A 27,850-nucleotide genomic window follows, 5' to 3' on the forward strand; every position below is an offset into this window, starting at 1 on the left:
TGCTCGTTTGAAACATTGTAGTGTGATGCAATATATCGGTCTGTTCATACGCAGCTGTGTTGGTTAACATTACCTTTCTTTCACATATTGTTTCGCGGTTTTAACACGTATGTATGAAGCATGATTATCCTTTCCTTTGTAGATAGTATTACTTTGATACCTTCTCCGATACATCACGATCTAGCAGTATTCTTATGAGTGTTTTGCTGTCATTTATCGGTTGTGCAGTTTCTATTCTTGTTTCTTTTCTGGTTTTGTTTAGTACATATTAGTTAGATTTCGCAAATGAGTACAGAGGTGACAGTTTAGATATATTTCGGAATGTTTTTACACTACCATGAACGAAAGATAACATTCAACTTCGTCTTTCACTTGGTTTTAGATTTTTTTTGTTGTAATTATTGATCTATTTGGCTACACTTGTAATGCTTTTAGTACCTTTGAGTTTAATTCAGGGTTTTCAGAAAACTCCAAATTGACAATTAGGTATATCTAGAATAACGTAGAATAATAGTTTCAGGACTGTGGACATCATCTATTTGATCATTTTGTGGCATTCGACTAGAATGCAGTATATATCGAACAAGAACGGAAAAGAAACCTATGACCAAGAAGAATAATTTCCTTTGTAAATGAAGTTGGAACACGGGTTCGAACCGTTCCGACTACAACTACACAGAAGGGCACGCCCGTTCGGTTGTTAAATTGCTTTTGTACGGATCTGATACGGGATCGAAGTGATGCGAAACCTATTGGTGGGTCCGTTGAATCTAATCTATGTATAAACCATTGGTATCGTCCACACTTTCTCGCTGAATGCTAAATAGCTTGTTTTGATTATTTCTGGGTTTATATACAGTCTTACAATTAATACAATTTACCACCGTGGATAATATGTCGCAAAAGTAACTCGGATTTTGTGTGTTTGTCCGTTCACTAAAATTTATTGTTCGGTAAAATGTGTAAAATTTACTCATTTTCAAGTGTGCACATTATTACTCTCCATTCAGTTTGCTATTCGGGGTTCACTCTACAGTTCATCGGCTTCGGTTGCCATGGTGCATGGGGAAGGGTAACCATAGTAGGCGAGGCGTGATTCGCCGGCTGCATCGGGACATGACAGCCGCTATTTTCGCTTAAATGTATGTAGCTTGTGAAATGTCCAAGAAGTGGTGTGTTTTTCGTTCGGAAATAAGTTTTTTTTTCTATAAATTCCGAGTTGTAAAATGTTGTGAAATGACTGTTGGTTGATTGACGACGTGCAATACAGTGTGACTTGTCATGCGGGTCCGGTCCTAATTCAATAGGATTCGTGATACAGTTTGTTAGTTATATTTCACAGTTTGTTGTTTTTTTTTTCATTTCGACAAAGCAGGAAGAATACAAACGTAAGAACGGGAAGCGGTATTGGTTGTTTGTAAATATATTATTGACATTAACACGATTGACTCGGATTTGTTTTAAAGTTTACTTTGAGTAACGTAAATAAGTTCAGTTTGCTCAACAATTGAGAGGAATGTTAACGTTCTAGATAAGATAATGGATTCTCTTAAGATACGTTCAATGTCGTTTTCTATGCTGTGTTTTGGTAAATATAATAATATCTATATTTATATATATATTTGTTATGTAAAACTCCTCTGCATTTTGTTCAATATTCGCTGTTTTGGGTTCACTAGTTGCATATTGTTTTACTTAAACCTAGGTAAAGAACCTTCCCTGATTCGTTTAGTTTCGAACCGGAGTAAGAGGACCGCCTAGCACAGTAACTGAACGCCTATCAATAGATTTAAACGAGAATAGTAATACGAGAAGTTTTATTAAGCTACTTTGGTAATGATAAAATTATCTCTAACAGAACAATATTGTCTTTTCCTATGAAATAACAGCCATGCTCGAGCAAGCATACCGGTTATGCTCGGTTGAGTGATAAAACAGCACGTTTCTCTCACACGGTGTATGTACATTTCGGGAGACTGAGCACAATGAGTGTACAACGCAATAGGAATTGGTGAGTGCCATTCACAAACAGTTACCAACCTATCCCGACTGTCGGCATCTGCCGTGGTGTAGTTACTACTATCTAAATCTATGACAAGTACGATACTGAGTCTAAAACAAATAACGAGCGAAAAGGTGAGTTTCGAACAACGGTGCGTGGGTGTGAGTAGTCTATGTACGTGAATTTCAAACAATACTAAACATAAGAGGAAGTAATCAGTTCTTTAAAATCAACTAATGAAATGGTTAGAACATATTCTGAGAGGTACAAAATAGAACTCGAAAGGTGCAATATAGAACTCGAACAGAGTTTCAAGACATACCGTTGTTTTGTTTTTTTTTCTTGTACCCACCGAGATACAGACCGTTGATGGTTCTTAAACTTCTAGAAAACAGAAATAAGCTCTAAATATGACTAGATTAATATCTTCGAGTTGTTGTTTGTTGCTGATAGGTTGTTATTTGTAATAGTAACGGTACTACTCGGGTGCAGTGTCGTGTAAGTGCAAGAAGAAGAAGGGTAATGAACGAAAAGAAAACGACGGCTGGAACCAAAACGAGGTAACGATGGTCCGATGTTTAGTAGATGCCTGCAAGACGAATAAGAAATAGGAAATATTGAGAAAATATTAAACAGGTTGTCAAGTTGTAGTCCATTTTCGTGTAACTTACTCGGACACTCCGGTGGATTCAGTTGACCAAAGAAGTTGAGCTCGTACAGCGAGGCCATGGTAATGAAGAACAGGTACCACACCATCAGGACGATACCGAGACGTTTGTCCAGTTTCCAGCCGTTCAAGTGGGTTGCAAACAGAAGGAAAACCACGGTGGACAATAACGACAGCGTCGAGTAGATTAGGCCCTTGCTGATGACATTGACATGGGAGCCCGGCTTGATGATTGCCGTCTGTATGAACCAGGGCAAACCGAGACAGATGAGAATGTCGAAGACGTTGGAACCGACGGCATTGGAGACGGCCATGTCACCGTAACCTTCCTTGATCACTGCAATGGAACTAAGCGCGTCCGGGACGGATACACCGGCAGCTACGAACGTTAGTCCCATGACGGTATCAGGGATGCCGAGGGTCGAGCCGATGATCGTTATCATCCACACCATAAAGTATGAATAGAATGAGATCCAGATCATGGAAATCATGAAGGTGAATGGATACCAATTTTTATACTTTTCCAATTTGCAGTCGGGCATGGTTAGCCGAGCAGTGTAGTGGATGGGATAGACTACAGCCCAGGATACTTGTGCAAAAATGTTACCATCTACAGGTTTTTCTAGAGGATTGCGATCGGATTGTTGTCTAGGTTCCTTCGGTTTGTAGTACTCATCTGCAGTTGGTTGGACAGCGCCAGTCGTTGCGGTGGTAGTCGGAGCCGCCGGCTGAGCCACGGCAGCCTGTTGCTGAGTATTCGAAGCTTCTTGACCGTACTGATCCTCGTATCCGTAGTTTTGCTGTCCAGTACCCCAGGAAGCATTGGGATCATATGTGGTTCCTCCGTAATGGTTGTTGCTCGGGGCAGCAGTATTCGATCCATCCCAGGCAGCATTAGGATCCCAGCTGGCATTCGGATCCATATATCCTTGGTCCACTGGTGCTGGTGGTGGTTGTTGTTGTTGTGGTTGCTGTTGAACTGGGGCCTGCTGTTCGCCGGCCGGTTGCTGTCCCTGAGTGTACGTGGTATCTGGAAGGTTTTTGTATGTCACTAAAGCCGATTGTTCCTCTTTCGTCGGAAGTTTGATTGGAAGATTCAAGGTATGGGCCCATCTCTCGAGTGGAGTATTGAAGTGCAGTGCCACACAGTAGACGACGTAGAATAGCAGCATGATAAGTGCTTCTACCCAAGAGATGACATCATTGATGATCACTATCAGCATGACAAGGATTGAGATTGAGTAAAACGTGCAATCTCGAACCAAAGGCCACCAGTTTAGCTGTAGCACGGTTCCAGAGCTCAATGCACAAACCGAAATCACAAACATGATGTTGAAAACAGCTGAACCGATGACTCCGCTGATGCCGATGTCGTCCTTTGCGAAGAATACACCAATCACGACAGTTGCAAGCTCAGGAGCCGAACTGCCAGCTGCCATGAAGGTCGCACCAGCAACATCAGGCGAGAGCCTCAATTCTGCAATCATAAAACACAAGTGTTATGGACGAGGAAACACCACAAGGGATGGTGCGCTTTCTTACCTTCACAGATCCTATCTAAGCTGGATACGAAATAGTCATCGCACACAATGGCTAAACCTAGGAAAGTAAATATCGCAACCAACACGTGCAGTACGAGTCCTCCGTGTCTGCGTATGTTGGGTCCCATTAGCGGTCGGGGGAATTGTTCAATCGCCGGCGGTGTGCAGTTCTCTCGCCGTGGCCGCCACGTTGGATGCCCATGGTGTACTTTCGTTTCCTTGGTAGTGGCTTCCGTACTTGAATCTTCCTCGGTTACACCATCGGCACCGGTTGTGAAGTACCCCGGGTTCGGTGTGACATTGGGCGGTAGACCGGTTGAGAGCTCTCGCTCATCGAAACCAGAGCCGGTACTACCGCCGGTCGAAGCCGAGTACGCCCGAAAGCTGGAGTATATTAGGAATACTATTCCCATGTGCCAATAGCGTCCGCGTCGTGATCTGCTCATCCTGGTGGAAGCTTTTTTTTTGCTGTTGTTGTGGTCTACGAGCTGGAACGAAGCAAGGAAAAGTGGAAAAAAATCGATTAGTCGGTAGGATGACGTGTAGTGCTATCTCTAGTTGAGTGACGTCAAGTGGGATCCAGATTACCATTGATGACGGTTGTAGTACGAAGCGAACATCACCTCAATCACTATGCGTAACTCGCAAGAGTCACGGACAAAGGAACTGGTATTTGCAGATGGAGTGGCAAATATCGAAGGCGTGAATAATTTTATCAAACGAATAAACATCATTAAATGAATTCCGAAGCAGTGAGCGGCAATGAAGAAAATCACGGAACGGGAAAAAGCTTTCCATTCTGCTTCGATTGCTGCTCTTTCATGGACTTTTGTGCCGCTTGCCATGACTCAACTTGTGACAGTTAATTTCGGAGCTGAGTGGGCCGCGACGCGAAAAACAGCGAATCAAGAAAACCCAACTTGAAAAGCAAATTATTTGGTTTTGCTTCCCGTTTTTGCTCTACTTTTGAACGCTGGTCGAAGGAGTAGGCCATGCGTTGCCAGAACCAAAACAAGTGGAGTTTGAGTGGATCTGCGGGAAAAATTGGCGAATGCTGAGAGCACTCTTCTATCTCTTTCCAGACGCGAAGCAAGGCTATGGTGAACCTTTTGAATGATAATTAGGTACGCTAGCTTGCTCGAGGCGATGAGTTAATTTCGCGAATCCGTCAAACGAATAAATTGGTCTTGTTGCTATGTTTCGAAGCATTTAATTAAAACGGTTGCATAATTGATAGACACGAAAATAAATGAAATTGAATTGTTATTTTATTTCTTTTTCAATCGTGTAAGTGAAAATCTACTCTGAAAAAATAATGTATTAACTTAAAGATGATTTTTCAATTTAAAATACATAGTAAACATCAGCCTACACAATCGAAATCCGTGCAATATATTCGTCAATTGTGGCGCCAACAACAAAAAAAGGCAATCTCCTGTCAATCTCCATTAATACCAACAGTTCACTGATTTCATTCTGTTATCCGATTGAGGATTTATATTCGTGCTTCTATCCGCACCACTGTGCTTCCGGAAATCATCCATCCGAGACCTATTAGATAGTAGTGATGTGTACACGATTGGAAATATGAATCAATGGTTTAAGCAGAATACCCTCCCCGCTGAATTGGTAATCGAGAGTCACAGAAAGGCGGTAATTTTGATGCGTCCCCCGGCAGTGACGTGATATTTCTTCGACTCTTTGGGCTGAGTAACATCGAATTCGCATTATCTGTTATTAATCAGATCAATCTAGTGCCGGCGCCGCTACCAGCTAGTTAGACTTCGATAGCGCATAGAATCTTCAGCAGGATTTTTGACGTAGGACTACTTTTTTTCTATACTGACTAGGGTGTATTTTCAAAAATTTCTCCAAGCGAAAGAGTATCGAGATTACTCCAGATTTGATCCCTAAAGGAAAGTAGCATGAAATCGACGACACGACCAGGCACTCCGAAGAAACATTGCATTAAAAAGTGTCCGTTAACAATCAACCACTAGTTACCAGAAATTGAGCGACCCCTTTCTAATGGTAAAAATAATACTCTTGAGCAACACTGTTCCTGTTGCTATGAGTTAGTTGCTAAGAAATCACATTAATATAAATAAACAGCTCAATTGAGCAAACAGCGGGAGTCTTGTAGTGCTCTTTTCCGAAAATTAGAATCCGTTGCTTCAAACTGTTTTGAGAAGGTTAGTTTATTTTTTTTAAATTCAGTCTATTTATTGATCATATTAAAATGTATTTCAGTTTCGGATAAATTCACAAAACTAACAACCGAAAATTTTTATTCAGTTTTCTTAAATTCTTGCACCAATTTCCAATGCTGAGAATCCGAAAACTATCCTTCGACACAACCTTCGAATATCTGGTGTTGCAGACCACTTATGTATCCTGGGCTAGTTTAGTAAAAAATACAATCAAAATGACCACTACGATAGCAGTGATAGCAGATTTGCTGTACTTTTGTTGAGAAAATCGATGCTCATCTACACCAAATTGAACAATGCATTCGGATTCCCGCTCTAGTATCTAGATCTTTAGGGATTCTGATAAACCCGTCGAATTGTACGAAGAGACGTACGTGAATTAACCCAAAGTACCGCGGTGTTTAGTCTATTAACTCACCATGTAAGATACTCATAATGTTCTCACTGCGTAATGCTGAAATGTACTAAATATAAGTGAATCCAATGCCTATGAAGTTAACAAATCCTACCTAGAAAAACTCATTTGGGCCGAATAATTTAGTTAAAGTTATACTTATTTTCCTTGTTTTCATTATCGAAACTGGTAACCACGGTGAAGGTTCCTGTTATTCAAAAACAAAACTTGTTTAGTCTTGGTTGCCAGTTTCCAAAAATTTCTAAGAGATTTCTTTTTGACACTACAAGTTACTGGGGGGTAGTTAAATTTACGATACAGTTTTTATAGGCGAGTGGCAAGAAAATCCCCTCATTTTCGGAGACAACACATCAGGAAATAAAGCATCTTCATAATCTTTATGATTTGATAAGAATAAAATATACAATTTTTTTATGAGTGTTTGATGGACAGAGAAGATGTTTGGATGTAAGGTATCGGTCGGATGACGGCCAGGATGTAGACCATGTTCGATGTACGTTCTACTATGTCTGACTGGCGTTTTAGAGCGACTAAAACAAGATTCAGAGTGGCGAAATGGTAGCGCACGGTATGCACGGAATGCATAAGAACGCAGGTTCGAGTCCTGTCTCTGAGCGTATCTTTTTCCAATAAATCATCTTTTCTTTTAGTTTTTCATTCATTTGGTTTCTCCAATATATGTTTCCACTCAGTCATTGTAAAAACTGAACTTAGTTATGGCGGCTTCACGTCAAACCAACTAAAATTAATAAATCGTTTAAAGCATATACAAGTTATGCGAAAAGTCGATAAAACTTGAGCCAATATAATTTTAATATTCATCATATTTTCGTATAGATCACATGCTGATTATATTTAATAAAAGTCATGTGAAAACTTATAACCTTCATTCGAAGCGTACATAAAACCTGCAACAAGGAAGAAAAAGAGACACTGTTTTCTTGAGTTGCAGAAAATAGTAAAGGCTATAGCAGGATAACCATATGAAATCTGCCCCCAAAGGGAATTCATATTGTTATACCACATTCGAAAGGTCATAGACTGGAAACAATTTTCTCAAAGTTTCAACCCTTTAACTGCCATATTGACGGAGCTAGGGTGGTTCTATTGATTTTTATTTTATTTGATTTTTGAAGAAACTGCTTCTCCGAAAAATTTGAAAAAAATCAGGCATGTTTAAGGCATTATGGGGATGCTTCACAATTTTTTTCAAAATTTTTGAAGATGTATTTCTTTTATTAAAAAATACTAGAAAATTTTGAAACATATTTTTTCCCTCTTCCAATTTTTGCACCACCCTGGATTTTTTAGTGATAAATAAAGAATTTTTGGACATGTTAAAATGTATGTTTTCATATTTTTTAAAAATGTGGACGACCAAAATATTTAATTTTTTCTAAAGAATCAACAACAGTCGACCATGCGTTCCCATCATATTCTGAGAAAAGGAAACGCATGGTGCTTTATCTTAGCAGTTTCTAGTAGTAGTCGACCATGCGTTCCCATAAAGTTCTCTTAAAAGGGAAACGCATGGTGCTTTGTTCTAGTAGTTTATGATGCAACTCAAGCGCAGGGCTTAGAAATCAAAGTAACGAAAAGAAGGAAATGAGTATCAACCTTTGCATAATACATACACGATCATACTTCGGGTACAACCTAGAAAGCTACAAAGCAAGAACTTACTGGTATGTGGTTTATATATGAATGGTAGTAATATATGAACGTTGCGAGTATCACACATATGCAGTTCGGTTACGGCAGTCAAGAACTAGAGCGAGTGACTGTATATAATTCGATGATTCGATAGTGTTTCATGAAAAGGTCAAATCGATTTGCACTGTTGGGTCTCGTACAACGCGGTTTTCTTTTTGCCAGCTCTGTACATTTCACTAAATACATAGCGAGTTGAAACAGCAGTGAATATAATTTTTTCTTTTTTATATTGGTGTCAAACAAAAGTGGCCACTGATGAAGGTTGGAATTGATTTCTTAGAATTGTTTTTCCATAAATACGTTTATTTCTTAAGGCAATTTACATAAGTTGTTCTTCGCCGTAGCATCACTTTTACATAGAATTCTTATCATAATATAATACTAATATAGTCACATCAATTTGAGTTTAATAAAGCATATGAACGATGAACTGCTACAAATTTTAAAATAAGCTGAAATTTTTATACATTTTGTGGTTGATTTCATAACCCACTTGGAGATTTTTTTTATCGGCACATCATTTTTAATAAAATTTTGCTATTGGATGAACTAATGGACGCAGTAGGAGTCAGAACTAAGACTCAAAAGGGTCAATTATTAAATTGAAACTTCAATTGTCTTTATGAAATGATTAAGAAGTTTCATGTAAGAAAGGTCACTAAAAAATTTCTGTAAATTATTGACTGTATTTTTCATTTAAATAGGAAATGGGATAAAAATGTTATAAAAATACATTGCTGTTTCAATGCACACATTTTCTTTCTGATTCTTTTCGTTCATTCTATAGAATTATCATCGTCATTTGGTAGCTGTTCTGATTTAAGCATTTCTGACAATATTTTCGCCGGTCTCACAATTCTGGATAAAAACCGAGCATAAGGAAAGGTAGTGAATAATGGCGGCCTCGTGTGAACAGCAACCAACAGTTCTATTGCCAAAAACGCATTCACAGCAACGGCGCTGGATTCCCAAATATCCAGTCGAATTTGTAGTGTACTCGATATAGTACTTGTAAGCTTTTAAAAATGAGACTTATTACCGGCCTGAATAGCTTGTTTGTGATCTGTGTGTCTCAATTGGGTCATCTCGTGATAAAGCTTTAAATCCGAAATTACTTGGCAGAACATCCTTTTCAAAAGCTTCTATTCCAGAGCTACGATATTCCGATACTTGTTGCTCTCGTTCTCGGATTGATAATATTATCTTGTTAGAACTTCCCGTTCGCAATTTGAACAAAATTATTAAACCTGTAAAAACCTGGAAGCGTTCCTCTGAGAATGAAAATCACTTACTGAGTTAATTATGTATTCTCAGATATTTTCTGGAAAATATGGAGCTTTCTACACAATATACCCAAAAATTAAAGAGATCGATTCAGCGAATCAAGTTTTTTAATAGACATGGTCGATAAATGCTTGATTTGAAATTATGCAAAAGTTATAACTCAAAAATGAAAAATAACGCATCACTATTTTTTATATCTGTTGTTGTTTTAAATTTTCGAATAAATAAAAAAAATATACAGCGCTCTCAGTCTACAAACCATGAAAACCATCATAAAGATATTCGATTGAAGTTTTCAAACACAAAACTCCAACTTTATCTTTATTATACATTTTTCCAGAAAACTGTACACATCCCTCGATAACATATCTTTATGATAACTTTTGACACTGTAATGAAATTTTCATTCTTTCTTTCATTATTCTTTCTTTACATCCATCAGCAACACGTAAAAAACTGACACTCGCTCTAGTTCTTGACTGCCGTAACCGAACTGCATATGTGTGATACTCGCAACGTTCATATATTACTACCATTCATATATAAACCACATACCAGTAAGTTCTCGCTTTGTAGCTTTCTAGGTTGTACCCGAAGTATGATCGTGTATGTATTATGCAAAGGTTGATACTCATTTCCTTCTTTTCGTTACTTTGATTTCTAAGCTCTGCGCTTGAGTTGCATCATAAACTACTAGAACAAAGCACCATGCGTTTCCGTTTTAAGAGAACTTTATGGGAACGCATGGTCGACTACTACTAGAAACTGCTAAGATAAAGCACCATGCGTTTCCTTTTCTCAGAATATGATGGGAACGCATGGTCGACTGTTGTTGATTTTTTAGAAAAAATTAAATATTTTGGTCGTCCACATTTTTAAAAAATATGAAAACATACCATTTTAACATGTCCAAAAATTCTTTATTTATCACTAAAAAATCCAGGGTGGTGCAAAAATTGGAAGAGGGAAAAAATATGTTTCAAAATTTTCTAGTATTTTTTAATAAAAGAAATACATCTTCAAAAATTTTGAAAAAAATTGTGAAGCATCCCCATAATGCCTTAAACATGCCTGATTTTTTTCAAATTTTTCGGAGAAGCAGTTTCTTCAAAAATCAAATAAAATAAAAATCAATAGAACCACCCTAGCTCCGTCAATATGGCAGTTAAAGGGTTGAAACTTTGAGAAAATTGTTTCCAGTCTATGACCTTTCGAATGTGGTATAACAATATGAATTCCCTTTGGGGGCAGATTTCATATGGTTATCCTGCTATAGCCTTTAATTGAGATAATATTATAACTTAGACATATAATGGAGCTTGTTTTTACGAAAGAATAGTCGTGAATCGTACTACTTGAAGCTGAAGAAAGACTGCTGCAGACAGTTTTTCAGGAAGTTTTCAATGTTATTTTAAATCGCTGACAAGGCAGCTCATTCAACTTCGTTCAAGGATATGCCCCAACGGACCATGACATAAATATGCTATACGTTTCATTACTCTGTCTGGGATTTAAATTTTTTATTTTTAGTTTCGGGATCCCACTTCTCCTTCACAAATATCAGGAGGTACTCCTTTATGGAACTGACCACTAGTATAGCTAAAATCCTCGATAAAAGTAGTAGTTTGCGATTTTCTATTCGTATAGTGCATTTGAATCGTCTGATAACAGTAAATGTCCGATGAAATCAGCCAGTCCCAAAGAATTAAGTGTAGTTTAAATATTAAAATGAATTTATATTATGGAACGCTTTATATACGAAAAATATAAAAATAAGGTTTAGATAAGACAATTATTTCTATTATAGTTTTTGATTCCTTTAAACACCATAATCCATTGTTAGCATGAATCAATTACGTATCACTTATTCAATCAAATGGCAATCATTTGATCTATGTATAACTGCTATATAGAACTGGGATGACCTCCATCAAAAGATACATATAAATTTGATAAAACTAGTCATATGGTATAGATAAACCTATCAATATAAATTCGAAGTGAATATAACATGCGCCTCATAAATTGTTCCAATGTATGTTGTGTGGATATTTAGTAATGGTTATAAGGCACTTCAATAAATTAGACTAAGACTGGAAATTTCATTCGTTTTACGAAAATCTTGTAGAAATAACGTTAACAAGAGTTTTATGTTTCATAAGACTGTCTTATATATTTGTCAGTAGGTTGAATACACCAAGTAGCTATCATTGGAAATGCTAACAATAGTGCAAAATCATTAGAATATCATATAATGTGAAAAAGAAAATTTAGCTCAGTGTGGGATATGCTCTTCCAGTATATCATCCAGTGAATATTGAATGAACCCATATGCTTTTCACCTTGATTTTTTCAGTATTACACGTCTGTCAATAAGTCTCCGATCAGACAGCCGTCACAAATAAAAAATCCCTCACAGACATCTTGCAGATGTTATCTGTCAAAATTCGTGGCATTCGGTTTATCAACTAGAAACAATGGAGAAAAAAAATTCACGTGTTGATAAGCCTCTCAATCTTATCACAAAACCGAAAAACCATCACCCCATGAAATCTCAATCTCGAGTGTATATAAATAACGTTTATTTTTAGATTAGATTTCCTGAACGCATGTCTACCGGTTCCTTGGCAATTGCTTCAGTAATGTCAAAGTTAGTTAATAGTTTCTTTGCGCAGTATTATAAACCTTGGTTTCAAATATCCTTCTTCCAGCTCGATGCCGCGGAATCGCGAATTTCTGTTGTAACTCTGATAAATTTAGAAGTTTCGATCTCCTTACCGCATCCTCAGGTTCGTCGGAAATTTCACTATCCGCGAAAACTTCGACTGTTATTTCTTCACCGACGGTGGTAGTTTCTGGAGGTGCAAAAACACAGTTATGCTCCAAATAAGATCGGAGATAGATGTGCAGCGTCCTTAGCAAATTTGCTGGTTTGCATTGGCGCAGCAGTTTTTGTTTACGCGCTCTTGGAATGTGCTCGGGGTTGCTGAGGTGTTTTTTGTTTACGCGACACTGAGGTGCTCTGCGTAAACAAAGAAATTTCACGGACAACCGCGGTAACGTTCACGATGGTCTCGGGTTTAGGCCGAACAGCTAGTGAAATGTTAGGAACATAAAAACCACTAGTCGAAAAAAATCAGAGTTCAGTTCAGTAGAGTTCAGCTCGGTTCAGCACAGACCAGACTCAATTTCTGAAGAATTAAGTGAAAAGTTAGAGTTCAGCTCGGTTCAGCACAGACCAGACTCAATTTCTGAAGAATTAAGTGAAAAGTTAAGTCTAGTTCGGAGTGTAATACAGTAAGCCGTAGGAGTATGCATAGTGGGCATTGTGAGGGTCAAGTATCAAGTGACCTCAAAATCAAGCAAGAAATAATGTTTTCGGAAGGCATCTAAAGAAGTGAAAATTGCTGTAATGAATAGAGATTTAACAGATTCATGTGTAGTGTTTAAGATCACCATGAAGTGTTGTGAATAGATTTTCTAACTAGTGGAGTATGCACTAGATTGTACTGCAGTAGGACATACGTTCATATGTGCGTAAACTTAATGATATGCCGAACTTAGTGAGACTGCGTGAAGTGTTAGCCTTATTAACAATCGTTAGTGACTTTTGTTAGATTGTGGGAAAGAACTCCCAAAACAGCCTAATCCTGCACTATTGAGAATAAGTAGCTGTTAAGTGAAAAGCATAAAAAGATAAACTATAAACTCAGAAAAAAGGTGAATTTCGTGGTATTACTCCGTATAGAACTAAAAGAAACGTCATCTTCGTTATTCTGCCACCCGCCACCGCTCGGCCGGGAGCCTACAGATGTGATCCTTCTCTTGCAATGTTTCAGACTCGTTTCTGCACTTATTCAACATTCTGATAATATACTCGGCTACTTCATCATGTTTCGCTAACTCTCCCTGCAAAGCATCCTCCCGTCCGACCCGGAGGGACCGGTAGTAATTCAGTTCTTCTGCCAACTCACTTCGCAGTGCTTCCACTTCAAAAACATTGTTTCGTCCCAAGGTTTGCACGACTTGAGAAATAGCACGAACGTTTTCCCGAGCGAATGAGTTGTGATACAACCAGAAACGAGTGGAAAAATCATTGCGCAATTCATAATCTGCCGCGTATGCACAATATCGGATAACATGGTTCTGGTAGGCCACGTACAAACTGCGCTTATCCAGTAAATTCTCACGGAACTGATCTGACAGGTCCTCGGCGTCCAGCAGCTCTTGTAGAAAATTCGCGTCCCGTTCTCGCATCGTCCATACAAACTGCCCAAGAATCGTCACGATCTCCCGATTCAGTTGTCCATTCAGTCCAGTATTGACACCACGGAGATCCTCAATTTCTTGACTCGTCGCAATGGAATCGTTGCCGAATAGGAATAAATACTCCTTCAGGAAGGCATATTCGGCGGATGAGCAGTGAACTGCTAGAACCGCCAGAAGACTAATCATAAGCCACTTTGAGAACATCTTGTTTCCATCAATTTCCATGAGAAACTGAATTTACTGCAACAATGATTGGCCTATATAATCAACGCTTTGGAAGTGACTCTAAATCGTATCATTTTGCGCCGCTAAGCTGATATCAGATAGCGTGAACCAAAATCAACTATATTTCGGAGTCACCGAATGAATAAATCGATGGACGTAATCTAATCTCGAGTACAAGTAGGTTCTCTCGTTTTTAACAAAGGTCAGAGAAAACAGGATTTTTCATTCGACTGAAAATGAATAGTTACGCTATCCAGCCACGTACAGACTATCGATCTCTCTCGTACCAGCAAGCAGCGAACTTGGAAGTGAATGTCGTGAGGTACCGAGAATGCAAACGGAAATTTCTGATGGAAGAAGAAACGTATGTTCCGATGGATTTTTGATAGCTCATTTAAATTCGTTCGCTAGATAATTTCTAATTTGGAAAGCAATTTACAGTTGCAGACCAAAAATCCTAGTTTTCGTTACCAATGAATTACTCAACACTTCGATTCGATTAGCTGCCACTACAGTCGAGCAATTTTTCATTGGTGTTGTGATGAAAAGGAGATCTAGATTATCATATGAGAGCAGTTAAACCCATTTAATTGCTCTCGATTCCGAACACACGAAAGGAAAATATTGGACAATTGCTGAGCATAAACTGATGAAGGAAACATAACGTTGGGTGCTTCAGGGATGGAAAGATGGTAAAAGAGAATTGCCACTAAAGTTGTCGAACAGAGTGTTCAAAATATAATGCGAGATAGATAAAAAGTTCGTCAGTATATCGAAACCAAAATTGTCCATAAATATGAATCCAGCTGATACTGTTTTGACCTGAAGTTGGAAACCGCCAACTAGTTTGAATCCGTCAAAACTTCCGTTCTTGTAGAACCTATTGGTTCTATTTTTACAAACTCTATAAAACAGATCGTTCAGTAAAACTTTCAGTTCTCTCTGTAAAACAATTCATGAGTTTGTATGACATGTTAGAAAATTGATTCTTACAAACCGTCAACCTAGTTAAAAGAAAAACCAGTCATTTTATTAGGAAAATGGCACTAAATTACCTGATAAGGAGTGTATCGAAAATAAGCTATCCACATACATTTGTGTTGTACGCATGTATTTGTGATGGTTTTTTATGCTCAGATCACAGCATACTGTGCGTTTGGCTGCCAGCTTCCGTTTGTTTACTTGTTTGTGCGGTTGAGATTCTGCGTTTTCAAAATGTTGCGTATTGAAAAGGAAGTGAAAATTATGGTTCTGGACACATGGCTAAGTGAGAAGGGTATTACTATGCGAAAATTGGCGAAGTGGTTTGGAATTCATCATGCCAGTGTTAAAACCATCATTATTAAGTTTGGGGAACACTATTCTTTGGATGAGCTACCAGGAAGAGCAGAAAACCCGGTTCTTCCAACCCGAACCTGGACCAGAAAGTGGTATCTCTAATCATGAAGAACAAATCAATGTCAATACGTGATTAGACCAAAAAAAGCAGGAAGTGTCAGAATGATCCAGCGTATCAAGAGGCGAAATCCCCTGAAGATCTACAAGAAGCAGAAAATTTCGAAACAAAGTGTAGAACAGAAGAAGCGAGCAGCAACAAGGGCCCGGTAATTGTATTGATGGACGAAGGAGGACTCAAAAACCCTTCCAGGTCCACTATACTTTACCGTCGTCGTTGGGGAGGATGTGAGCGATGCGGACAGGTCGATTCAAGTGGAGAAATTCGGTCGAAAGGTACTGGTATGGCAAGCAATATGTTCCTGTGGTTTGAAGTCAACCATTTTTTACACTACCGGAACTATAAATACAGAAATCTATCGATCTGAGTGTCTCCAGAAGAGATTGCTGTCTTTATATATGAAGCATAGTACGCCTCCAATGTTTTGGTCGGATTTAGCGTCGGCTCACTAAGCTAAAACCACTCTCAGTTGGCTTGCAGAGAAGGATATAAATTTCGTTGAGAAAAATATCAATCCACCAAATTGCCCTCAGCTTCGACCTATCGAACGTTACGGGGCAATCGTGAAGAGGGTCTCCAAGAAGACTGGGAAACATGCAGGAGTTCAAAAAAATTTGGGCTCAGGCGTCCAAAAATGCGATGCAACACTTGTCCGGAACTTGATGAAGAGCGTTCGATCAAAAGTTCGTGAAGGAATAACTTAAATTTCATCCGGTTTTCATTATGCTCAAGTTTAACCTCGTGCAATAAAGGATCAATTTTTAGTTTGAATGAAATATCGTTTTTTATCATAACTTGAAAGAAAAATTTGTGGATAGCTTATTTTCAAGCTCAACGACCTCGAAGAAAAATGCTTTTGTGTTTTGCAACAATGACAGTTCTCCTAGGCTTGTAAATTGTCCCCTGGAGTATTTACATTGGATATTTTAGTCATAACGGATAATTTCCCAATTTCATTTCAAATGAAATTAGTTAAAATTGATTGCTCTATAACTTACCACATACCGATAACCACATTCTCCTCGGTAGTGTGAAATAAAACAATTGATCTCTAGATAAAAACCATCAATTGAAAGCCTCAATCTTCGCCATAGGAATGACGTTGCCGGGCCCGTATCCACCACGGGCCACAGCACAGATAGAATCGGTGCAATCGAAGCCCGTGACTGAGCACTGAACAATGATAGCTGATGTCCTCCAGGGATGCCAAATTTTCCAATAAAGTATGATACACAAAACTGGTTTAGCGAGCGAAACGAAAAACAACACGTCCATTCCAAGTCTGTAAATCTTGATAAAAGTCTACGAAAAATTCGATTTTAGAAAAAAAAAATTGTCTTCAACGCCTTACAAGAAATCAGCAGATTTACAGATCTCTGATGTCCTTTATCGGACGACATCAGCTGAGAGTATTTCTATACCAATGGGCACACATAATAGTGGTGTGCAATCAGTAGAATTTAAAATTCAATCTGCTTCTTGTCGACAGGCTTCGGCTCTATACGTTACCAGCTGAAAAATCCCATCCCGAACGGGCCGAATGATGAAAAAAGCATCGTCAACATCAGCAACAACAACAAAAACAACAACAATGATAATAACAACTAGCGGGAGCAAAGTGTAACAGCATACTGCGATTCATCTAGAGGCGACGTATTTATAGCTGTTTTTTTTACTGTAAATTCTTGTCCGTTGTGCTTTAGCTGCTGTTTCTGTTCTGTTGTGTAGGCTCTGTGACTGAATTGTGAGAGTTGTGTGTGCAAAGCCGACAAAGCACTCACTGGAAATAAGAAACGGAAGCGAACAGGAACCATTTATTGTGATCACGTGTGCTGATACAATATATGTACCGATGCTTACCCGGGGGCTTAAGCGAGCGTAGTTCGGCCCGAAAAGAAGTTCATTACTGGGTGATTTTTGCAGAAAAAAAATCGATTTGCACAGTGTCGTTTCATGGTGCCAGACGGGACTTAGGATACCAAGGATATTTGGGCGAAAGTTGATTCTAGACGACTTTCAAGTGACCAGGCATCGTTTCCGTAATTTCGTTCAACAGAAGCATAATTATGGTTGGTACTTTTGTCCGCGATTCTTAAATTAGTATTGGTTGATTTAGTAATGACAAATTTCAAGTTTGATACATAAAATATTCAATAACTTCAAATGTAAAGCCGATCTTTGGGCGTATGAAACAAACCATCATCCTGAGTCTTTTAGCAAAATCACTTGGTCATTTTATAGAAAGTGCTTTCATCGAACGAATTTTCTCAAATCCATTTCACTAAAAGGGTAATTACGAGAAAAACAATTTTGTCTACAGCCGTTCTACCGAAAATAATTGCGTTTGCTTCGGTTAATAACGAGGTGCACAGTGTTGATCATGACAATGTTAAATATAATAATATTGTCTAACAAAAACATGAGTCAATCGGCCACGTTAAGCTTATATATACGCAAATTAGCCTGAATAAAAATTTTTATTAAAAAAACATCAGCGAATGGACCATTTTCTGAAGGATCATTTTATCGAAAACCTTTTCGTTGAAAGTCTGTTCTCTGTAAGCCGGACCTCCTAATATGAATGAGTCATTTCACTTAATCAGTTTGCTCAAAACCCTTTCACCGAAGAAAATCATTTCTCCTACGGTTATTTTACCGATAACTATTTTGACAAGCATCGTTTTCCGAAAGCCGTTTCGTCAAAAGCCAGTGCCATAGCTACTTTGCTCGAATTTGTTTTACCAAGTATAATTCCATCAAAAACCACTTCATTTAATGCCATTTCACGAGTCACTTAAGCCAATTTGCCCGAAGACCATTTTGCCGAAAACCATTTCAACGAAAGACGTATTTAAGGAAATCATTTCGAAGTTTTTTCTTAGAGTGATTTCACCGAGTCGGTCATTGCTACGAAACGCGTTCTGATGAAAACTATTTCGCCGGGTTAATCCTTTCCCAGCACCTGATCTGACGGAGATAAGTGAGAAGATCGGCAATCTGAGGAACAACAAAGCCGCGGGCAATGACCAGTTACCAGGCGAGCTGCTCAAACATGGAGAAGAGGCACTGGCTAGAGCGCTGCACTGGATGATTTCTAAGATTTGGGAGGAGGAGATTCTACCGCAGGAATAGGTGGATGGAGTGGTATGTCCCGTCTACAAAAAGGGCGATAAGCTAGATTGTTGCAATTACCGCGCAATCACATTGCTCAACGCCGCCTACAAGGTACTCTCCCAAATCCTTTGCCGTCGTCTATCACCAATAGCTAAGGAATTCGAAGGGCCTTACCAAGCGGGATTTACTGGAGCCCGCGCCATTACGGATCACATATTCGCGATAAGACAAGTACTCCAGAAGTGTCGTGAATACAACGTACCCACGCATCACCTATTCATTGACTTCAAAGCGGCATACGACACAATCGATCGAGATAAACTGACGCGATTGGTCAAAGCAACGATGGATAGAGCGATGTGCTACGTCCGAGTATCTGGGACGCTCTTGTATCTCGTTCAATATTGCCTTGGAAGGTGTGATTCGAAGAGCGAGGATCGACACGAGTGGCACGATCTTCCGAAAGTCCGTACAACTTTTTGGCTTCGCTGACGATATTGATATTGTAACACATAACCTTGAGAAGATGACGGAAACCTACATCGGACTGAAAGCCGAAGCTAGGCGTATCGGACTGGCCATAAATGCGTCGAAAACAAAATACATGAGAGGAAGAGGCTCTAGAGAAGAAACACTACGCCTCCCACCACGAATATTGATAGACGGTGACGATATCGAGGTGGTTGACGAGTTTGTGTATTTAGACTCACTGGTGACCGCCGACAATGACACCAGCAGAGAAATACAGAGACGTATTTTGGCAGGGAATCGAGCGTACTTGGGACTCAGAAAAAACTCTTCGCTCGAGAACAGTACGCCACCGCACGAAATTGACCATCTACAAAACGCTCGTTAGACCGGTTGTTCTCTATGGCCACGAGACCTGGACTATGTTGGCAGAGGACCAACGCGCCCTCAGTGTTTCCGAAAGAAAGGTACTGAGGACCATCTATGACGGAGTGCAGCTGGAAGACGGAACGTGGAGACGGCGTATGAATCACGAATTGCAACAGCTGCTAGGAGAACCACCCATCGTACGGACAGCTAAAATCGGACGTCTACGATGGGCTGGGCATGTTATAAGGATGTCGGACGACAGCCCAGTGAAAATGGTTCTTGAATTTAATACTACTGGTACAAGAAGAAGAGTAGCGCAGCGAGCAAGGTGGATCGATCAAGTGGAGGGTGATTTCAGAAGCATCCGTGCCTTGAGTGGCTGGCGACGAGCAGCCATGGACCGAGTTATGTGGAGACTTATCCTTGATACAGCAAAGGACACCCCAGGCTTATAGCTGTTAGGTAAGGTAAGGTAAGGTAAGGGTCTTTTGTCAAACAATCTATTGCTTCAACAGTCTGAAGATGTTTATTTATGATTTATCATAGATAATATAGAACGAGGTGGATGTCTTTAAGTACTTAAAAATTAGAGTGCCTATAACCAGAGTGAAGCATTATAAGAATCGAGTATGAATTGCGTAAATAATTACAAACAATGCAATATTTCCGTAAACAATCTTTCGGAATGGGTTAAACCAGGGGTTCCCAAACTATTTTGGGTCATGGACCCCTTTACTAAATTAACTTAGGCCTCAGACCCCCATTAACAACTTCCTTTGAAAGTTCAATTTCTTGCTTTTTAATATTGATGTAAAATACTTACCAATTTCTACGGATGGTAAAATAAACACAACTTTTTTAGCATGAATATTTCAAATAACAATTTATATCAAACAATAGGGGGTCGATTTCTAGACCTCGTCGACCCCATAGCCAGTTTTCGTCTACGTCGACCCCCGCAAAAAGAATATCGACCCCAAGGGGTCTATATCGACCACTTTGGGAACCTCTGGGTTAAACTTTCGATAATTTCGGATCCGAGACTTTAATAAATGAATTAATCTCACCCATTTTTATTATTCTACCTTTAAAACCAACTGTTAAAAAATACTTTCGAAGGATTTTTCGGAGAACCGTCAGGCATCACGAATGTATCACAACGAAAGGGAAATCAAAATCGTGGAAATCGCAAATGTAAGCGATGTGACTAGTTTTTAGTATAAATTGATTTGTACTGAAAATATCTTCAATAAGTTTTCTAGCAGTTGGTATATGAAATGTTGATAAAACAAGTTCTAGTTTAAATTACAGAAATATGAAACCCATCCCAACATTTTTGTGAATTTCTCTAGACTATCTTATGAATATCTGAGGTAAAATATTCAAAAATTTCCCCTCTATATTATAAGGCAAACTACATTTATTTTCTTTATGTGTGAAAGTATAATTCATTTTGTAGATCATTTTGTCTGAGTGTATATTCAACAATCTCCCAGCCAACACTCAAACATCTTCATATCACTCGGCCTACTTTGCGGTTCATCATTCCGCAAAGGAAACGCATGGTCATTGGCAGATTATGAAGTGACCTGCGACTCCATATGAGCAATAAATAATAAATTGTCCACTTAATTTACAATGTCAAAATCTCAGTCCTTCACAAAAACTATTCAAAGGAAACATTCAAAATAAAAAAAAAATGCAATTCTTCCTGAACGATTAATATATCTGTTAGTGCTCAATGTAGCGACACTTGATAAACATCACATACATCAGCGGCATTTCATAGATAAAAAAAAAACCAGACAGGTACTGCCAGTCGATGCGGAACCTAAAGTCTGATCCAATCCTCCCAGACCGGGACCGAAAAGATACGATGCCGACGTTAATGAAGCAAAAATCGATATTTCCATGCGAGAGTGTGCAGCAGAATCGCCACCAGATACAATAGAATGGCAGCGTAAATTCTATTATGTAATTCTATTTTCCCTGGCAAAAGATTATCGCTTGGTGTCGCCGCTCCTTAGGTGGAACTGGGAAAGAAAAGTTGATTTTCTTGAATAAATAAAACTCAATTAAAACTAGGAGAAGCTAAGAATGTTCTCGGGGTGAGAGGAAATTGAAGTTCAGTTTTTTTGCCATGGCCGTTCAAAGGTGGAAATCTTAGATGAGAATTTTATCAAGTCATAAAAAGCGATGATTGTAATGAAAATTTAAACAGATTCTATTTCTGTTCGCCCACCTGAATTCTCAATTGATCTTCTAAGAATATGCATTCAATCAGTGTCATGGTGACGGATAACCAATACCTACTATGATTGTTGGTAATGATTGGGTATATTTAATTGTTAAATAAAGTATGGGACGCCGTTTCAAAAATCGACTGAGAGCTAGTTTTGGAAATTGTATCCCTATATAAAAATGATTGATTGATTCTCAATATTTATTGTGACGTTATGACAGGAACGATAAATTCATTTGAATATGTTCAACTTAAATATAAAAATCGAAAGATTTCTATGTACATAAATAACTTTATAACCAAATTGTAAAGGACTGTAAAGATGGCAATATTAGCATGCAGATGACGCGGAGCTCATCGTAGCGGATCAATAATCTTCGTTGGAAAACATCTCAATCAATCTTATTTGCAAGTAGTATATATCCTCCGGATAAGCTAGAGCCATAGAGACGCTGAACGACAGACGACGCTAAGACGACGGCAGCAACCGGTCCCCCATCGGATGCTAAATACAGCGTGGAATGGTTTAAAAACAGTCGATCCACTACTGCTTTGGCGCCTCTTTGCTCTGAAGAAACAGCCGAGCTTGCGATTCAACAGAACGTGCCTACGGTTTGCAGTCGCGCGCTGGCAGGATGATACGGATTTAATTACATTATTTTACTTGGTCTGATCCGGACCCACCGTGAGGAACGCCAACGCCAACGTCAACGCCAGATTCAATTTGTTAGTTGGTTTGTTTGTTTGTTTGATGCGGAACCAGGGCTAATACAATCAGTCTCGTTGACAGACGCAGAATCACGTTCAACTGAATGCATTTGCTTTGCGATAAGGTATGCAATTTTTATGAAAAGAAATGTGCTTTGTACTGTTGGATTAGTGCTAGTGTTCTTACAAATTGAATGCATTTGTGTTGTATCCTCATTTTTTAAGGTCGGATATCGTAGGACTTTCATTGACTGTCATCATCTAGACTTGCTACGATCTCAACACGTAAAAAAACAGTCGAAATTATCGACACTTTACGGCAAGTGACAACTCATTACGAGATGGCGCACTGATATCGAAAAATAAGTTGAACGTTAGATTCTCATAAGGCAGTTTCAAACGGAATCTCCAGACCGAACCTGGCCCAAGCATGGTTGTACAAGTTTCCTGTTCTGTTTTGTCATGGCTAATCTGATGGAAAACTGTTTCGATAAAAGCTTGTCAATTGACATAGTCGAAAAATGACGGAAAATGCTTGCAGGGTTGTGCTTGACTGATCCTTATATCATGTTAATGGGCAAACATGTTTTAATGTGACGTTTCAGAATATGAAATAACACGGAAGAAAAACATGTTATTTCGCCTAAAACATGAAATCAGAGTTAAAACTCGTTTTAACTCGTAGTCAAAACGAGTTTCAAAAAATTCGAAAGCAAAATTGATATCGTCTTTTTCTCGACATGCCGAGCTACAGTTTTTCATTCGCCCTTATTCTGAATAACGGCGTGTTGGTTTTTCGATCGAATATGGTTCGGTCGAATCCTAGCTACCTTTGATTTTGCTAGCGTTATTAGGAATACGAATGAAATACGATCAGAAAAACGATACGTTGTTATTCAGAATAAGGGTGATTATATCGATGAAACAATGAGAACGAGTGACGTTGACATTGATACTCTCTTTTGGTTCAATGAGAGACGAAAATGTTTGTCCTTACAAAGTCGTTTCATTGACTGACTTTCAGGGTAAAACGCTGGCACCGAGCGAGTGGAATCAATGAAAAACGACATTATATTCTTAGCGGTCAGATCTTTTAGACTTGGATTCTTAGATTCTTAGAGACTAGAATTATTAGATACTACTGTACTGTTGATTTTTTGGACTGGATTCGTTGACGTTGGATCTTATGGAATAATGTATTTCTGAATTTTTCGACCCTTGTTCTCTTGAACTATTATGGCGTTTTGGCTAGAAGCTAAACCCAACCAACTTTCGATCCTAATTGCTGTCAGATGTATGGATTTAACAGCAGCTGGGGTTGAGACTAGTAAAGTTTTGGCTTGAAGCGAAAACGGCATTAGAAACTCGAGCTCTAGAATGATTAGACTTTCAGGCTCTTTTATTTCTAAAATCTTATAGAATTTGAAATTGTTTGGAATAACGAAACTTGGAAATGTTGGAATTTTTGAAAATACAGGGTGTTGGACTTTTAGACACCTTAACTTTTAGAGTCTTGGTTTCTTGAACTCTTGAATTCCTAAATACTTAGATTTTGGAAGTCTTGGGCACTCGAACTTGGCAATATGGGCTCTTGAATTTTTGTGCCTGGAACTCATTCAATGGACTCTTGGCCGTTTGAACTCTAAATTTCTTTGATTATTGCATTCATAAGTTCATTTAAAGAAAAGTCTTTTGACTTGGATTGAATTTTTTTTTGCTATAGAATGCAATATCCTAAAATCTAAAAATGATTTGAAAAGGGCAGTAACATTACACTGTAAAGGTTGTGGTTTCCAATGGAAAAAAACACGAGTCTAGAGGTCGCTCACATAATTTATTATTCCTGCTCCACTCTGTTGAGACGCCATGCTGGCGGCGAAAATTTATTCAAGCGTCGGATCAGAATTCCATTCACGTATGCACGGCAGATGAGCTAGTGTGAGCATATTATGGAATCGCCAACGAAGCACGTATGTGAAATAATTACAGCGTACAATCTCTGTTGACGGATCAATTAGCATTTCGTGCCATACCGAGTCCGCGTGCTGAAGGCACATAATTTTCCACGATTCACGAATAACGTGATGCTAAATAGAAATCATGAAGACTGAAACATAAAACGGCATTCACAAATGACAGCCTTCCTTATTTCCTTACAGTATTTCATTTTTTTTCCTATGCATCCATCCATTGGCAGCAGTTCGAGCGATCAGGGATCAGAAGCAAAAATCAGCAAGCGTCCGCGTTCTGGTTCATTGGATATGAGAAAGGAAAATACATCGTTAGCCCATTCCGTAGCCTTTTCTCACGTTTTACTACTACCCTGACCCCATTTTGAGACAAATGCCTCCAGCGGATGGATAGGTGCGGAGAAAATATGAGCCGGCTGATGGATTTCCTGGCCCAACCGTCAAGGACCGTCGATGTTGATGCTGAGAATGCCAAGTGTGAAATATCGCAAATCGACTGGCATGCTGGCAGCTTCGGTTTGAGAATCGTTCGGGGTTAGGTACGTGTTCGGATTCCAGCATCTAGTGATTATAGGATAACTGAAATGAATTCTTCGAACTACTCCTTTCGCAGTGTGAAATTACCGAATCGTTGCTGTTTTACTATCGAAAGAATGCGAAACCAAACACTAGGTGCTTTACTGAGGTCGATTTGCATTGAAAAACGTCGGAATTTGATTGCCACTTTTACTTGAAATTGAGTGCAAAACCAAAGCAATTCACGGTACGACTTGTTGTGGTTTCTATGACTTTTTGTTTTGTTGGAATGACTACTAGATGAGGAGGCGCCTTATCATCTGTTGGGTCGTAAAGCATTGTGTGCCTCCATCGGTGTGGTTATTCGCCTGCAGAGTATGCAACCATCGAGTGAGGCTAATTCTTTTAGAAATAACTGCCGTTCATCCGAGATTAATCATACAACAGTTTATTATCTCTAATCGAAACGATAACAAGAGTAATTACAAGTCAATTGTTAACCCTTCATCGGAATTATGAACCCATTTAAAAAATTCGTTATCAACTGCCCTTTTTCCCATTCTACGAGCATTTTTTCACACTGACTGACGGCACCCAAGGTTAGATATCATAGACAAACAGACAACTCTTTCGGTTTCCCTAGATGTAGCAGGAAGTAAAAGCAAGTCCGGTATTTAATTGCCTGTGATATAAGGAGCATTTAATATTCATTAGAAAATAACCGTAAGAGCAAACTGCAATTCCTTCCATCATCAGTGATCTCAGCAATGCGAAGAAAACAGCTCCCAGCAAAAACAACCGACAATCGGATATCACCTTGATGACGGTGAATAGCAGCAAGAGGCCACCAGAAGAACCATTCAAAGGGTTGTCGTAATTAGTTAGAGATACTGAAGAGGGAGCACGGTGTCTTCTGAGCGTGGCTCCGACTGCTTGTCCTCAGATAAGGGAAAATTTATTCGCGAGCAGTTTTCTCTGTATATTTTCCTCTGGTAATGGCACAGGAAGGTTCCAGTCAGGTGGTTTGACGATTATGAAACCTTTCAACCGAGCAATGTGTGTGTGTGTGTGCGTCTGTCGGTGTACCGACATACTCATCAAAGAACTTGGTTGGGACCATTAACGGTTAAGGCATTGTATGGTGGTGAATTACCTGCACTAATAATACTTTGTGTACGTAACTATCAGAGAAGGATAATGGAGCGTAATTATAGCTTTCAAACATAATTACAAATATTTATTCACCTTCCGCTTACCATGCTTAAAAGGGTCGAATACACAATGTCACCTATTGTAGAATCAAATTATAACTATTAACTTATCCGTAGAAATAAACTTACCAGAAATTTCGTTTTAGATTCATATTTCTTTTTGACTTCTAAATTTTCAAAATAAAAATGAATGAAATATATTTACTACCAGTCAAGATTCCACTGGTTACTGGAAACCCGGTTAGTGAAATTGTCATTTAATCAAACGTTTATTGATCAGAGCAGCCCGAAAGCTGACCCAGAGTCGTCAAAACAACGTTTGATATGTTTGTTTTAGCAACCTGAGGTCGCTCTAGATCGGACTCCAATCGCGTAGTTTCGCTCTGAAAATTTTCTCGGGTCGCACCACGCATCCAGCCGAGTTTGTTTATTTCTTCTTTTTTTCATGAGTTGTTGTTTAGGGAGCGTACTACGTGTTCGTTTTACTCGGAGTCAGAGTAGCCCGCGTCTAGGTTCAAAAACGAAAACGGTAAAAGATAAACTCAAGATTACAATGTCCCATACGAACCATTGAAAAATGTTGGGTCAGTAATCGTGAACCAGTAGGCGCAGTAATAATGACCCTTCGTTAATAAGCGTCGACAGGCTCCGGCAAAATGCCATGGAAACAATAAAAGTTAGAAGTTTACTTTCAGCACATAATTATTTCTTGCATCAATTGACTTTAATGTTTTGTGGAATGATACAATAACAAACTAAAAAAATTCTAAGTAATTTTAGCTTTCTTTTTTTTTAAGAATCACTGAATATGCAAACGCTCAATATAGTTCGTACTGTTACTTGATATTTTTTCCAAACATAAACAAACATTGTCATGGTTACGACGCAAGTAGCGATCAGACGCTTGTTGTTTTGTTTCAAAAGATTGAAACCGTGAACCGAATTAATCGAGGGGTCCTATTTAAATGATACATGATAAGGCGAAAATTTTTAGATCAGTTCAAATTACTAATTAGTTCTTAAAAATTGTTTAAAAAAAACGCATAGTATGATAATATCACTACTCATCCAATACCCTACTATGTGTCACTGGTTTTTCAGTCTAAAGCCAGCTAACAGTGCAACGTTTACACACTAGCAAAGTTACATCAGTCATTCAGTAAAGTGGTTGCCGTCCGGTGCGTATTTTAGACCAGAACAACTCTGAGTTCGTCAACGAAATCTTGTTCCATGTGTTCCTGGCATTCAAGCAGCAGACCTCTTTAAGTGGGTCAGATTCATTTCAGCAAATTCTGCGGGTGGGTAATGTAAGAGATGAGGCCAATACGTTCAAAACTGGCACGTCTCCTTCACAATCCCGAATATAGGATCTTATTAGTTGATGAAATGTGTTAGTTACGCAAGTTTTCACTTGTTCGTTTTCAGAAGTTGTTTTTTTCTTAAATAAGAGAAAACCATTCTAACATATCC

General features: G+C 38.8%; 1 protein-coding gene across 2 annotated transcripts in view; it reads right to left on the reverse strand.

Annotated features, from left to right (window-relative positions):
* Positions 1-230: 230 nt before the first annotated feature.
* LOC131432114 (probable sodium/potassium/calcium exchanger CG1090) overlaps positions 231-27,850 on the reverse strand; it is a 33,576-nt gene continuing 5,956 nt past the window's right edge. For both annotated transcript variants that reach the window (XM_058598217.1, XM_058598207.1), the window contains exons 2-4: positions 4,212-4,698; positions 2,674-4,146; positions 231-2,591 (exon numbers count right to left, since the gene is read on the reverse strand). In XM_058598217.1, coding sequence (XP_058454200.1) covers positions 2,581-2,591; positions 2,674-4,146; positions 4,212-4,656 — 1,929 coding nt within the window. In that variant the 5' untranslated portion in view covers positions 4,657-4,698 and the 3' untranslated portion in view covers positions 231-2,580. The remainder of the gene's footprint in view (positions 2,592-2,673; positions 4,147-4,211; positions 4,699-27,850) is intronic.

Source organism: Malaya genurostris, chromosome 1 (genome assembly GCF_030247185.1).
Source record: "Malaya genurostris strain Urasoe2022 chromosome 1, Malgen_1.1, whole genome shotgun sequence".
NCBI lineage: Eukaryota > Metazoa > Arthropoda > Insecta > Diptera > Culicidae > Malaya > Malaya genurostris.